This window comes from Pristiophorus japonicus, chromosome 24 (genome assembly GCF_044704955.1).
Source record: "Pristiophorus japonicus isolate sPriJap1 chromosome 24, sPriJap1.hap1, whole genome shotgun sequence".
Lineage (NCBI taxonomy): Eukaryota > Metazoa > Chordata > Chondrichthyes > Pristiophoridae > Pristiophorus > Pristiophorus japonicus.
The window spans coordinates 29,690,771-29,707,059 of record NC_092000.1 but is presented as its reverse complement, the minus strand read 5'-3'; the positions used below and the strand labels follow the sequence as shown (position 1 = coordinate 29,707,059).

Sequence of the window (16,289 nt, the reverse complement as noted above, 5' to 3'; positions counted from 1 at the left end):
CTCTGAGTGCTTTGTGTTATGTCTGTAAACCTTACTAGTGTGTAAGACTTGCCACCAGGGGGCGCACCTGTTGGAGACCCAAGGGTCACCTGCACACCCTGGGCAAGCAGGTATAAAAGGCAGTCTACCATGCTGCTTCCTCGCTCTGGAGTTACATTAAAGAGACCAAAGTCACGACAGTTTGAGCTAACAGTATACAGTCTTGTGGAGTTATTCTGAACATAACAATTGGCGACGAGTAACAGATCATGAACTTTCACACGGTTATGGCTGCCATTGGTATTCTTGAGAGATTTGTTGAGGGTGATGATTGGGAAGGCTTTGTTGTGTGTCTTGACCAGCACTTCGTGGCTAACGACCTGGATACGAACAGTAACGCGATCAAGCGCAGGACATGAGGTCATGAGGTCATTCTTCGCAAACTGCTGTCTGCCGAATCCCTAGATCTGAGCAAGGCCATCACAATAGCCCAGGTTTTCATGTCCGCGAATGATAACACTAAACAGATATCTTCGCAGCATCGAAGCTCACCGGCAAGTACTGTGCATAAAATAACGCCTTCAGCAGGCAGAACTGTACATGGCAGGGCCTACATGCCTGCAGAGGCCAGACCTAGGATAACTCAGAGTCCGCTGTGGGGCGTGAATGCGAATCTATTAACACCATGTTTGCGCTGCGGGGGTCATCATAGAGCCCATCAATGTCGATTCAAGCACTACATGAGCTGTGGAACAATGGGGCACCTCCAGCGCATGTGCAAATGAACTGCGACTCACCATGTGGCAAAGTCGGCAGAAGATGACCAATCCAGCACAGATCACACTGAATGAATAGGAGAAGCAACTTAATCCGAGGCTGAGTATGGGGTACACACCTTCACCAGCAAAAGCCCTCCAATAATGTTGAAAGTCAAATTAAACAGCTTTCCAGGTTCCATGGAATTGGACATGGGGACGAGTCAGAAGGCTTTTGAGAAGCTGTGGGGCAACAAGGCACAAAGGACAAAACTAAGCCTGATTTACACAAAGCTGCGCACCTACACCAAAGAGCCCATACCAGTCATTGGCAGTGAAGGTATCGTACAATGGAACTATGCATGATTTATCACTTTGGATTGTACCAGGCGATGGCCCAATGCTATTCAGCAGAAGCTGGCTAGGAAAGATACGATGGAACTGAGATGACATCAAAGCACTGTCTTCGGTGGAGGACGCCTCGTGCGCCCAAGTGCTAAACAACTTCCCGTCGTCGCAACTTCACAGGCGTCAAAGTGCAGATCCATCTAGTCCCTGATGCACGACCTGTTCATCACAAGGTCCGAACGGTTTCATATATGATGCGAGAGAAAGTCGAGATCGAGCTGGACAGACTCCAACGAGAGGGAATCATTTCGCCAGTCGAGTTCAACAAGTTGGCCAGTCCAATTGTTCTGGTGTTGAAAAGCAATGGGACGGTCAGAATCTGTGGGGACTACCAGGCAACAATCAACCGAGTCTCGTTACAGGACCAGTACCCAATACCCAACGCTAGCAGGGGGGAAGTCGTTCACCAAGCAGGATCTAACCTCTGCTTACATGACACAGGAGCTGGCTGAACCTTCAAAAAAAATTGATGTGCATCAACACACACAAAGGACTGTCCATATACCACAGATGCCCTTTTGGGATTCGCTCGGCTGCGGCCATCTTCCAGAGGAACATGGAGAGTCTAATGAAATCGGTTCCACGCACCGTGGTGTTTCAAGACGACATCCTGATCACTGGCCACAACACCACGGAACACTTGCACACCCTGGAAGTGGTTCTCAAGTGACTGGACAGAGTGGGACTCAGGCTGAAACGCTCCAAGTGTGTTTTCCTGGCGCCAGACGTTGAATTTTTGGGGAGAAAGATTGCGGCGGACAGCATCAGACCCACGGACTCCAAGATGGAGGCAATCAAGAATGCACCCAGACCACAGAATGTGACGGAGCTGCGCTCGTTTCTGGGACTCCTCAACTATTTTGGTAATTTTCTACTGGGGTTGAGCACTTTGCTGGAACCTTTGCATTTATTGCTACGCAAGGATGATGACTGGGTTTGGGGAAAATCTCAAGAGACATCCTTTGAGAAGGCCAGAAACTTACTTTGTTCTAATAAGTTACTTGTATTGTATGACCCGTGTAAATGTTTAGTACTAGCTTGTGATGCATCTTCGTACAGGGTCGGTTGTGTACCAACCAATGTGTCAGGCAAACTGCAACCGGTTGCATGTACGTCCAGAAGTTTATCTAAGGCTGAAAGAGCCTACAGTATGGTTGAGAAAGAAGCATTAGCATGCGTATACGGGGTTAAGAAAATGCACCAATACCTATTTGGACTCTGGTTTGAGCTCAAAACCGACCACAAACCATTCATTTCGCTGTTCTTAGAAAACAAAGGTATCAACACCAATGTTTCGTCCCGCATCCAAAGATGGGCCGTAACATCGTCTGCGTATGACTATGTAATCTGCCACAGACCAGGCACTGAGAACTGCGCTGTCGCCATCAGTCAGCTACCATTACCCACCACCCAACCCGCACACTTGCTTCTTGTAATGGATGTTTTTGAGAGCGAGGGATCACCTGTCACGGCTCACCAGATCAGGACCTGGACCAGGCAGGATCCTGTGCTATCACTAGTAAAAAGCTGCGTCCTTAATGGGAGCTGGTCGGCTATTCCCAGGGAAATGCAACTCGAAATTAAGCCGTTTTACCGACGCAAGGATGAAATGTCCATCCATTCAGATTGTCTGCTATGGGGGAATCGCGTGGTTTTGCCAAAAAAAAGCAGGGAAACATACGCGACCTACACAGTACCCACTCAGGCATAGTCATGGTAAAGGCTCTTGTCAGGTCACACGTTTGGTGGCCCGGCATTGACTCGGAATTGGAGTCATGCGTACACCAATGTAAGACTTGCTCACAGTTGAGCAATGCACCAAGGGAGGCCCCACTGAGTCTGTGGTCATGGCCCTCCAAACCGTGGTCCAGGGTCCACGTAGATTCCGCTGGCCCCTTTCTAGAAAAGATGTTCCTTGTAGCAGTGGACGCTTACTCTAAATGGATTGAATGTATAATAATGTCATCATGTACATCCACTGCCACCATTGAAAGCCTCCGGGCCATGTTCGCCACCCATGGTTTGTCCGATGTCCTTGTTAGTGACAATGGACCATGTTTCACCAGCTCAGAATTCAACGAGTTCATGACCCGCAATGGCATCAAGCATGTCAGGTCTGCGCCGTTTAAGCACGCATCCAATGGTCAAGCGGAACGGGCAGTCCAAACTATCAAGCAGAGCTTGAAACGCGTGACGGACTACCCGGTTATCTCGGGTTCTGATCAGCTATCGGACGCGACCCCACTCGCTTACCGGGATTCCCCCTGCAGAATTGTTAATGAAGAGAGCACTCAAAACCAGGCTCTCTTTAGTCCACCCGGATCTCAATGGTCATGTAGAAACCCGGCGTCACCGGCATAACATGTGCCACGATCGCGCGGCTGTATCGCGTGACATTGAGGTTAATGACCCTGTGTTTGTTCTTAATTACGGTCATGGTCCCAAATAGGTTGCTGGCACTGTTTTAGCCAAGGAGGAGAATAGAGTGTTTGTTGTCAAACTTTTGAATGTACAAACGTGCAGAAAGTATTTGGATCAGACCAAACTGCGGTTCACTGACAACCAAGAACAGTTTGAAGAGGACATTACCATCATTGATCCACCAACACACACCCAACCATCAATCGACCTCACTGTCAACCACGAGGATGAACCCACCAAGCCCGACAGTCCGATCAGACCAGCCGCGCGGCCGTGCAGCAATGATCTGACCGACTCACCCATGCCAGGACTTCAACTCAGGCGATCAACCCGGGAACGCAGAGCCCCGGATCGCCTCAACTTGTAAATAACTTGTATCTAAGACTTTGGGAGGAAGTGATGTTATGTATGTAGACTTGCCACCAGGTCACCTGTTGGAGACCCAAGGGTCAGCTGCACACCCCAGGAAAGCAGGTATAAAAGACAGTCTACCATGCTGCCTCCTCACTCTGGAGTTACATTAAAGAGACCAAGGTCACAACAGTTTGAGCTTTCAGTATACAGTCTTGTGGAGTTATTCTGAACATAACACTTTGCAGATGGGAGGGGGGAACGGAGGGTAGGAGAGTGGAGAGTGGAGAGGGGGAGGACGGAGAGCTGGAGGGCGGATAGCAGGAGGACGGAGGGCAGGAGGACAGAGAGGGGGGAGGACGGAGAGGGGGAGGATGGAGAGCATGAGGATGGAGAGGGGGGAGAACGGAGGGGGAGGAGGGAGAGGGAGGACGGAGGGCAGGAGCGCAGGAGGACGGAGAGCAGGACGATGGAGGACAGGAGGACGGAGAAGGGGAAGAGGGAGGGCAGGAGGACGGAGAGGGGGAGGACAGAGAGGTGGAGGTCGGAGGGCAGGACACAGGAAAGGGGGCTTTTCAGGTGGTGAGGGGCGGGGGAGAGATTCTGAGGCAGGTGGAATATTTTGAGGAGGGTTTTGAAGGAAGGGAGAGAGACAGCTGGGGATTGAGCTCCGGCAGACGGACCGGTCGATGTTTTGAGGTTAGAACTTCCTGTGCTGTTACGGCCAGAGACCCGTGTAATCGGGACGTGAAAAAAATACCCGGCGTAAAAGAAGGAGGAAACTTGGGCACAAGTGTGTTACACGTTATTACACCGCCTCAGAATGCGCTCGCTCGGTAACACCAGTCCGGCAATCTCTGCGTCCGAACGCGTTCGGGCTCCTTATAATGGTTCCGCCCCCAGCCATACACGCAAATTTCCTGATGTAACACTGGTTCAGAATGGATGTAAAATTACTCCCCAAATTTTAGACTCTGGAGGGAAAAAGTCATGTTTTCAGATGTTTTATTGCAATGTTTTAAAGCGATTTTATTTATTATCAGACTTGTTCTGTATCGTATATTTCTGTCAACCGATTTTTATGGCATCAGACTGAGTTACGTTACAAATTGAAAAGCTTCCAACGTTGCCTGTTCCGAAACATGCTGTGCCTGAAAGATGTTTGAACGGTTAATGTTCAGACTGAAAGAAGGAAATTACGGTGCAAGTTGGTGCTTTACTCGAGCCTGATTGTTTACACTGATTTTTGCTTGTTTAAGAGCATGTTAATGAGATTGCAGAAAATTTGAGTGTAAATAGACAGCGGCAAAATGGGTGCGGGGGAATGGTCATAATGAATGTCACTTAGCTGGGGGCACGTGGGTCACTAATGGCCCCCGAGGGTTACACCACAGGGCACAGACCCCTCGCTGCCCAACCCCCCCCCCCCCCCCCACTCCTCTCAGGGCACAGATCCCTCACTTCCCCCCAGGGCACAGATCCCTCACTTCCCCCCCCCCCATTCCCCTCAGGGCACAGACCCCTCACTGCCCCCCCGCCCACTCCCCTCAGGGCGCAGACCCCTCACTCACCTCCCCCACTCCCCTCAGGGTGCAGACCCCTCACTCCCTCCCCCGTACTCCCCTCAGGGCACAGACCCCTCACTCCGCTCATCCACTCCTCTCAGGGCGCAGACCACTCACTCCGCCCCCCCCCCCACTCCCCTCAGGGCACAGACCCCTCACTCTCACCCCCGCCCCCACTCCCCTCTGGGCACAGACACCTCACTTCCCCCCACCCCCCACTCCCCTCATGGCACAGACCCCTCACTGCCCCCCCTCCACTCCCCTCAGGGCGCAGACCCCTCACTCACCCCCCCCCCCCCCACTCCCCTCAGGGCACAGACCCCTCACTCCACCCACCCACTCCTCTCAGGGCGCAGACCCCTCACTCCGCCCCCCCCCCCACTCCCCTCTGGGCACAGACCCATCACTCCCCACCACCCCACCCCCCCCTACTCCCCTCAGGGCACAGACTCCTCACTCCTGCCCCCTCAGGGCACAGACCCCTCACTCCATCCCCCTCCCCCCTTGGGGCACAGAGCCCTCACTACCCCCCCCCCCCCCCGAGAGCACAGACCCCTCACTCCCCCCACAGGGCAGGGAACCCCTCTCTCCCACTCTCTCTCCCTCGCCTCACAGACACAGATTTCTCCCGCAGCCAGTTGAGGGTAAAACCCGACCGATTCACAGATTGACAGATTGAGGGAGGGCAATGGTGGGGGTGAGCCTTCACTGATCTGATACTTAAAACAGATCGTTCTGTATAAAGTCTTGGAGGGGAGTGCTGCCCGGCCCATTTCAGAAATATTTTAGGGGAACGTGTGTTTCCCCCCCTCCACTCCATGATTACACAGAGGCCTGTATCTGCTCCCGCCACTCAAAGAACAATCTGTTGCCATGTCAAATATTGGAAGATTAATGTGAATGTTACCAATGCTGGTCTCGAAAGAGCCTTCCTCATTTGATTCAGAGACATGAAGCACGGTGGTGGTGACGTATGTTTTTATACTTACTGTTAGGATGTGGGCAACATTTTAAGCCCATCTCCCGAGGGGAACAACTGGGTGAGCTGCTCGGCAACCTAGTATAGAGGATATATTAGTGGCCCAGTGATCCACAGGCCAGAGACAGCTAATTGGTGGAATGTGAATTCAAAATGCACCATGGCAGTTTCCGTTTCTTTTTAATCTGGAAATAAAAAGCTGGTATCAGTAAAAGCATGAAGCTGTGGGATTGTCATAAAGAAATCCCACCTGGTTCAGGAATGTCCCTTTAGGGAAGGAAACCTGCCGTCCTTACCCGGTCTGGGCCTATAGAGGGACTTGAGCACATAAATCCAGGCTAACACTCCAGTGCAGTGCTGAGGGAGCCCTGCACTGTTGGTATTGTGTTTCAAACACAGATGAGGCTGCACACAGGGAGATTAAAGTAACAGTGACCTCAGTCTTTAAAAAGACACTCCAGAGTGAGGAACGAGCCTTAGGGGCCGGCTTATATAAATGCACCCAAGGGATGCTGGGATCCCTTGGGACTTCAGGGAATGCGCTCCCTGGAGGCGGAACATGGGAGTGCATGCTTTACAGATAAACAACATCACTCCACCCCCAAAGTCAAAGTGAAAACTATTTACAAGGTGAGATGGTCGGGAGCCTTTCTTTCCCTGGTGCACCGCCTCGGTACAAATGTCTGTTCTGGTGTGTTGGCTGTGCCCTCGCTGGGCTGGCGTGTTGTTGGCCCTGCAGGGCTGCTAGGTGAACCTGGCCTTGCTGGGCTGTTGGGCATGATGGGTTCAATTTCCTGGTCCGGGGTGGTGTCGTTGATCCTTTGGGTGTGTGTTGTGGGCTCGAAAAAGGTGGTGTCTGCTGTGGGTTGTTCAGGGCAGTCTGTGAACCGTAGCCTCGTTTGGTCCAGGTGCTTTCTGCAAATTTGTCGATTGTCTATTCCCTTCTTTAGCTATCACCGTGCCCGCGATCCACTTGGGACCATGTCCATAGCTTAGCACATACACAGGGTCATTCAGATTAATTCCCCATGACACAGTGGCGCGACCATCGTTTACATTTCACTGCTACTGCCTGCTCTCTACCTGATCATGCAGGTTGGGGTGAACCAGCGAGAGTCTGGTTTTACGTGTCCTTTTCATGAGTAGCTCAGTCGGGGGCACCCCTGTGAGCGAGTGGGGTCTCGTGCGGTAGCTGAGCAGTACTCGGGCCAGGCGGGTTTGGAGTGAGCCTTCTGTGACTCGTTTAAGGCTCTGTTTGATTGTTTGTACTGTCCGCTCTGCCTGCCCATTGGAGGCTGGTTTAAACGGGGCCGAGATGACATGTTTGATCCCATTGCGGGTCATGAATTCTTTAAATTCGGCACTGGTGAAACATGGCCCATTGTCACTGACCAGTATGTCAGGCAGGCCGTGGGTGGCAAACATGGTCCTCAGGCTTTCAATGGTGGCGGTGGCAGTGCTTCCCGACATTATTTCACATTCAATCCATTTTGAAAAAGCATCCACCACCACCAGGAACATTTTACCGAGAAACGGGTCCGCATAGTCGACATGGATCCTCGACCATGGTCTGGAGGGCCAGGATAACAAACTTAGTGGTGCCTCTCTGGGCGCGTTGCTCAACTGAGCACATACGCTGCAATGCCGTACACAGGACTCTAAGTCAGAGTCGATATCGGGCCACCACACATGGGATCTGGCTATCGCATTCATCATTACTATACCCGGGTGGAGATCCGAGATGAATGTCTCCCTGCCCTTTTTTGGTAGCACTATGTGGTTACCCCACAACAGGCAGTCTGCCTGAATGGACAGCTCGGCCTTTCGCCGCTGGAACGGCTTGATTGGCTCTTGCATTTCAAGGGGGATGCTGGCCCAGGTTCCATGCAGTACACAGTTTTTTACTAGGGACAGCAGAGGATCTTGGCTGGTCCAAGTCCTAATCTGGCGGGCCGTGACAGGTGATTTATCATTTTCAAACGCTTCCATGACCATCAACAAGTCTGTGGGCTGCGCCACCATCAACAAGTTTGCAGGCTGCGCCATTTCCACCCCCATGCTGGGCAATGGTAGCCGACTGAGAGCATCCGCACAGTTCTCGGTGCCTGGCCTGTGGCGGATGGTATAGTTATACGCTGATAGCACGAGTGCCCACCTTTGTATGCAGGCTGAGGCATTAGTATTTATCCCCTTGTTTTCAGCGAACAGGGATGTGAGGGGCTTGTGATCGGTTTCCAGCTCAAATTTGAGGCCAAACAGGTACTGATGCATTTTCTTTACCCCGAACACACACGCTAATGCCTCTTTCTCAATCATGCTGTAGGCCCTCTCAGCCTTAGGCAAGCTCCTGGAAGCATAAGCGACAGGTTGCAACTTCCCCGCAACATTAGCTTGTTGTAATACACACCCGACTCCGTACGACGACGCGTCACATGCTAGCACAAGTCTTTTACATGGGTTATACAATACAAGCAGCTTGTTGGAGCATAAAATGTTTCTGGCTTTCTCAAAGGCAATTACTTGGTTTTTTCCCCATACCCAGTTCTCACCTTTGCGCAATAACACATGTAAGGGCTCGAAAAGGGTGCTTAACCCTGGTAGGAAGTTACCAAAATAGTTGAAGAGTCCCAGGAACGACCGCAGCTCCGTGACGTTCTCTGGCCTGGGCGCATTCCTGATAGCCTCTGTCTTGGCGTCTGTGGGCCGAATGCCGTCCGCCGCGATCTTTCTCCCCAAAAACTACACTTGCCATGAAGATGCATTTCGACCTCTTCAGTCGCAGCCCTTCGCGATCCAGTCACTGGGGGACCTCCTCCAGGTTTTGTAGGTGCTCAGCGGTGTCCCGACCCGTGACCAATATGTCGTCCTGATAGACCACCGTATGTGGTACCGACTTGAGTAGGCTCTCCATGTTTCTCTGGAAGATCGCTGCAGTTGACCGAATTCCAAACAGGCATCTGTTGTAGATGAACAGTCCCTTGTGCGTGTTGATGCAGGTGAGGCCCTTCAAAGACTCCTCCACCTCCTGCGTCACGTAGGCTGAAGTCAGGTCGAGCTTGGTGAACATCTTGCCTCCTGCCAGCGTCGCAAATAGGTCGTCTGCCTTAGGTAGCGGGTATTGGTCCTGTAGCAAGAAACGATTAATAGTTACTTTATAATCGCCACAAATCCTGACCGTGCCATCACTTTTGAGTACTGGAACTGGCCCACTCGCTGAATTCCACTGGGGAGATGATGCCCTCGCGTTGCAGCCTGTTCAGCTCGATTTCCACTCTCTCCCTCATCATGTGAGGTACCGCTCGCGCCTTGTGGTGAATGGGTCACGCCTCTGGGACCAAGTGGATCCGCACCTTTGCCCCAGAAAAGTTTCCAATGCCTGGCTCAAAAAGGGAATGAAATTTGTTGAGAACCTGGGTACAGGAGGCCTCATCGACATGTGATAGCCCTCGGATGTCATCCCAGTTCCAGCGGATTTTGCCCAGCCAGCTCCTTCCAAGCAGTGTGGGGCCATCGCCTGGGACAATCCAGAGTGGCAGTTCGTGCATCGTGCCCGCGTAGGTGACCTTGACTATGGTGCTGCCCAGGACAGTGATAAGCTCTTTGGTGTACGTTCTCAGTTTCGTGTGGATGGGGCTCAGGGCTGGTCTGAATGTCTTGTTGCACCACAGTCTCTCAAACATCTTTTTACTCATGATGGATTGGCTAGCGACAGTGTCCAGTTCAATGGCTACGGGTAAGCCATTCAATTTTACGTTTAGCATTATAGGTGGAATTTCATCGAAAATGTGTGCACCCCATCTACTTCAGCATCTGCCTCCTCTCTGAGACTCGAAATTGCTTTGATCCATCATGGACCGATCTTCCTCTGCCATGTGGTGGTTAGCAGGTTTTGCAGAGCTTGCAGCTTGTTTGCAAGCTCATTGGAGGTGCCCCACTGTTCCACAGCTCTTGCAAACATACCCTTTGAAGCGGCATGAATAGGCTGAATGGAAGCCTCCACAACGCCAACAAGGTGTGAATTGCCTTGCCTTCATCCTTTGTTGCGGACTCTGAGTCATCTGGGTCACCTGAGGCCTGCTGGTAGTTACAGACTCGTGGGTTCTGCCCTGTACATTTCTGCTTGCAAACACAGTTCCGGTTAATTTATAAACATTGCTAGCAATTGTGTGCTGAGTTGTTTGGTGTTATCGCTGGTGGACATAAACGCCTGTGCTATCGCAATGGCCTTACTGAGGGTCGGTGTCTCTACAGTCACAAGTTTTCGTAGGATGGTCTCGTGGCCAATGCCCAGTACAAAAAAGTCTCTGAGCATTTGCTCCAGGAAGCCATCAAACTCACATTGTCCTGCAAGTCGCCTTAGCTCAGCAACGTAGCTCGCCACTTCCTGACCTTCAGATCGCTGGCACATGTAGAACCGATACCTCGCCATCAGCGCGCTCTCCCTCGGGTTAAGAAGCTCCCGAACCAGTGTACACAGCTCCTCATATGGCTTATCTGTGGGTTTCACCGGAGCCAGAAGATTCTTCGTGAGGCTGTAGGTCGGTGCCCCGCAGGGTGTGAGGAGGACCGCTCTCCTTTTTGCAGCGCTTCCTTCTCCATCCAGCTCGTTGGCTACAAAGTACTGGTCTAGCCGTTCAACATAGGCTTCCCAGTCCTCAACCTCCAAGAACTTCTCCAGGATGCCCACAGTTTGCTGCATCTTTGCATTGGATTCGTATACTCGTCGCCAGTTATTGTGTTCTTAACACAGATGAGGCTGCACACAGGGAGGTTAAAGTAACAGTGACCTCAGTCTTTAATAAGACACTCCAGAGTGAGGAACAGGCCTTAGGGGCCGGCTTATATACAGTGCTCCCAAGAGATGCTGGGATCCCTTGGGACTTCAGGGGATGAGCTCCCTGGTGGCGGAACATGGAAGTGCATGCTTTATAGATACACAACAGTTGGAGGTACCGTCTTTTGGATGAGACATTAAGCTTGGGTCTGCTCTCTGAGTTGATGTAAAAGATCCCACGGCACTATTTCGAAGAAGAGCAGGGGAGTTATCCCTGGTGTCCTGGCCAATATTTATCCCTCAATCAACGTAACAAAAGCAGTTTATCTGGTCATTATCACATTGCTGTCTGTGGGAGCTTGCTGTGTGCAAATTGACTGCCGCGTTTCCCACATTACAACAGTCACTGCACTCCAAAAGTACTTCGTTGGTTGCAAAGCGCTTTGAGGCGTCCGGTGGTCGTGAAAGGTGCTATATAAATGCAAGTCTTTCTTTTATATGTGACTCCAGTCCAGCATCCCATTGTGGTTAACTCTTTCCTGCCCCCTGATGGCCTTAAAGATTGGCAATAAATGTCAGCCCCGCCAGCAATGCCCACATCCCAAGAATGAATAAGGACAACTGCAGAGGGTATTAAGAGTCAACCACATAAGTGTGGGTCTGGAGACACATGTAGGCCAGACTATGTAGTGAGGCAGCAAGCTTCTTTCCCTAGGTTGTCTTTTTATAACAATTCAGAAGCTTTCATGGTCTTTATTTCTCCTGGTGTCAGATTTATTGAAATCAGTTTTAAAACTTTAAATAGTGCGATGTGAGCTCCTGAACTGTTGGGTTTCTACTCCCATATCCTAACCATTACATTACCATGCGACATCAACAATATAGGTCAGTATTGCCACATCCCCCTGTCTTTGCACTGAGATGACCCAGTTTGGCAGATTGGATCTTGTCTGTAGTGTCTATCTGAGATGTCAACAATCCAAAAACCTGTGGAAGTGCGACTTGATCAAAGACGGGTACACTCGCTTGATTGGCACCCCTTCCTCCACCTTCAACATTTACTCCCACCGACGTACCGTGGCTGCAGTGTGTGCCATCTACAAGATGCACTGCAGCAACTCGCCAAGGCTTCTTCGGCAGCACCTCCCAAACCCGCGACCTCCACCTAGGACAAAGGGCAGCAGGCGCATGGGAATACCACCACCTCCACGTTCCCCTCAAGTCACACACCATACTGACGTGGAAGTATATCGCCGTTCCTTCATTGTCGCTGGGTCAAAATCCTGGAACTCCCTCCCTAACAGCACTGTGGGAGCACCTTCACCGCATGGACTGCAGCGGTTCAAGAAGGCGGCTCACCACCACCTTCTCGAGGGCAGTGTTGGCAGTTGCCGGTGAATGAATAAATTAAAACATGTAGGGATTTGTTGAGAGGCCTGTAGGATGGGCCAAACCCCAGAGAGCAAGACATCAACAGGGCAAAATTGCTCTGTGTCCTGGTTTGTGGCAGTAGTCTTCTGAGGCTGGGACATTCCGCGCCTCGGTCATGGAAACATCCTTACTGCCACTCAAAGCAAGCCGAGCGCAATCTCACACGCTCCACCTCCTTTGGGGGCGATAACCGGGGCGCTACTGGAGCGCTGAAGGAAGCGCTACACGGATGCTCGGCAAAGCGCCGACAACGTTTCAACGCCCTTCCCCTTTGATTAAAGGGGAGGGCCACTGCGCACTCTGCAAGGCCTCTGATGGCCTCCACTAGGCCCCCAAGGCAGCGTGGGACAGAACCTAAGTGGGAGTGCCAGGCTGCACGATGGCAGCGAGGACCACGTTAGTCCCGTCATCGTTGAGCCAACCCGAGAGTTGGCAGACAAAAAAAAAATGGCGGCCCGGGACGCTGGCGCCCGCTCCTTTAAGGAGAGCCCTGAGAGCGGATGTCTGCCAGGTTCGCGACCTGCGAGACTGAAACTGAGGATTGCGGGGACTTCCATGGTTCGAGGTCCTGGGAAAGAAAAGAGTTAGAGTAGGAGACGGAGTCATGGGTCTTGATTTCAACAGTAATGATGCCAACAATATTTGGTATGCAGAGGAATTTGGAAGTCCTTGTACACTATTCATAGAGCGTTTACATGTAGGTACAGCAAGCAATTAGAAGGCAAATGGTATGTTATACTTGCCTTGGAGGCTGTCAGAGAAGGTTCACTAGGTTGATTCTGGAGATGAGGGGGTTGACTTATGAGGATAGGTTGAGCAGGTTGGGCCTATACACATTGGAGTTTAGAAGAATGAGAGGTGATCTTATTGAAACTTATAAGATAATGAGGGGGCTCGACAAGGTGGATGCAGAGGATATTTTCACTCATAGGGGAAACTAAAACTAGGGGGCATAGTCTTAGAATAAGGGGCCGCCCATTTAAAACTGAGGTGAGGAGAAATTTCTTCTCTCTCAGGGTTGTAAATCTATGGCATTCTCTGCTCCAGAGTGCTGTGGAGGCTGGGTCATTGAATATATTTAAGGCGGAGATACACAGATTTTTGAGCGATAAGGGAGTAAAGGGTTTTGGAGAGTGGGCAGGGAAGTGGAGCTGAGCCCTTGATCAGATCAGCCATGATCTTATTGAATGGCGGAGCAGGCTCGAGGGGCCAAATCACCTACTCCTGCTCCTATTTCTTATGTTCTTATGTTGGCCTTTATTACAAGGCGGTTGGAGTAAGGAAGTCTTTCTGCAATTATATAGGACTTTGGTGAGACCACACCTGGACTACTGTGGACAGTTGTCGTCTCCTTACCTAAGGAAGGATATACTTGCATTAGAGGCAAGGATCACTAGATTAATTTCTGGGATGGGGGGATTGTCCTATGAGGAGAGATTGAGTAGAATGCGCCTATATTCGCTGGAGTTAAGAAGAATGAGAGGTGATATCATTGACGCGTATTAATTTCTTCGTGGGTTGATAGAGTAGATGCTGAGAGACTATGTTCCGTGGCTGGTGAGTTTAGAACCAGGGGTCAAAATCTCAGGATAAGGGCTTGGTCATTTAGGACTGAGATGAGCAGAAATTTCTTCACTGAGGGTGTTGCATCTTTGGAATTCTCTACCCCAGAGGGCTGTGGAGGCTCAGTCGTTGAGTATATTCAAGACAGAGATAGCTAGATTTTTGGATATTAAGGGAATCAAGAGAGATGGGGATCAGGCGGGAAAGTAGAGTTGATGTAGAAGATCAGCGATGAACTTATTGAATGGCGGAGCAGGCTCAAGGGGCCTGCTCCTATTTCTGATGTTCTTATGATGCAGTGAGCAGGAACTCGAGTGTTGGTTAAGTATGTGCAGAGATTGATCAAGTGTTGACTTGCTTCCATCACAGTGTCTTAAGGTTTAAGGCTGCACTTTAGGGAGTATGGCTAGGAGGTTATGCTGATAAGCTAAGATGAAAAACATAAGAAAACATAAGAAATAGGTGCAGGAATAGGCCACTTGGCCCCTTGAGCCTGTTCCGCCATTCAATAAGATCCTGGCTGATCTGAACTTAGCCTCAACTCCACTTCCCTGCCCACTTCCCATAACCCTCGACTCCCCTATCGTTCAAACATCTGTCTATCTCCACCTTGAATATATTCAATGACCCATCCTCCACAGCTCTCCGGGATAGAGAATTCCAAAAATTCACGACCCTCTGCGAGAAGAAATCCCTCCTCATTTCCATTTAAAATTCTAGATTAATCCCACGAGGGGAAACATCCTCTCTGTCAAGAATCTTATACCTTTCAATAAGAAGTAGGATGGGAGGAGGCTTGTGTGGAGCGAATACTGGCGTAGACCAATTGGGCCGAATGGCCTGTTTCCGTGCAGTAGGTCCTGTATAACTCAGTAACGTGTACCTGTCATGAACTGGTGTAGGGTTTCCAATTGGTGGAGCGAATGGATCACTGTTTAGTGTGTCTGAACTATAGTGCTGTGCGTGTTACTTTAACGCAGAGTTAAGGGTCAATTGCTACCCTCCACTGTCTGTTGCGTGACTGTGGTCCTTCCAGCGACCATTCCTATCCTCTGTCTCTCTCTCTCTCTCTACCTCCCTGCAGTCTCTGACACCTTCCCCGCCCCCAAACTTTTGTTTTCCAGACTGTTCGTCACAAAGTGCAGCGGCTGCGCCAAGGTGATTGGGCCCTCCGAGTTCATCATGCGGGTGCTGGGGAGCGTGTACCACGTCGAGTGCTTCAGCTGCTGCGAGTGTGAGCGCCGCCTGCAACAGGGCGACGAGTTTGTGCTGAAGAAGGGCCAGCTGCTCTGTCGCAGCGACTACGAGAAGGAGAGGGAAATGCTGAGCGGGGTCAGTCCCGCCCCGACCGAGACAGGTACCCACAGCAAGGCCGCAGCTCCGGTTAACGTGCAGATTGGTCTTGTCCAGTGCAGGACACCCTCCAACAACAACAACAACCCTTATTTATACAGCGCCTTTAACGCCCAAGGCATTTCACAGCAGTGTTATAAGACAAAACAAATAAATTTGACACCGAGCCACGTAAGGAGAAATTAGCACTGGTGACTAAAGCTTGGTCAAAGAGGTAGGTTTTAAGGAACGTCTTGAAGGAGGAAAGAGAGGTAGAGAGGTTTAGGCAGGGAGTTCCAGAGCTTGGGGCCCAGGCAACTGAAGGCACGGCCATCAATGGTTGAGCAATTATAATCAGGGATGTTCAGGAGGGCAGAATTAGAGGAGTGCTGACATCTCGGGGGGGTTGTGGGGCTGGAGGAGATCACAGAGATGGGGAGGGGCGAGGCCATGGAGGGATTTGTAAACAAGGATGAGAATTTTGAATTCAAGGCATTGCTTAACTGGGAGCCAATATAGATCAGCGAGCACAGGGGTGATGGGTGAGTGGGATTTGGGGCGAGTTAGGAAACGGTCAGCCGAGTTTTGAGATGACCAAAATAACAACATATAATAATTCTGTGTTAGCTGGATGAAGTGTTGGGAGTTCTCGCCAGTGTCCCAGCCATTATTTATCCCTCAACCAATATCACTAAAACAGATCATCCGTTCAGTTGTGTCAGCTGTGGCCC

At 50.9% G+C, this 16,289-nt stretch overlaps 1 protein-coding gene across 1 annotated transcript in view; it reads left to right on the top strand.

Moving 5' to 3' along the window:
• Window positions 1–16,289, top strand: part of lmx1al (LIM homeobox transcription factor 1, alpha-like) — a 345,874-nt gene that overhangs the window by 294,326 nt on the left and 35,259 nt on the right. Inside the window, exon 3 of the mRNA XM_070867079.1 lies at window positions 15,351–15,583. Coding sequence (XP_070723180.1) covers window positions 15,351–15,583 — 233 coding nt within the window. The remainder of the gene's footprint in view (window positions 1–15,350; window positions 15,584–16,289) is intronic.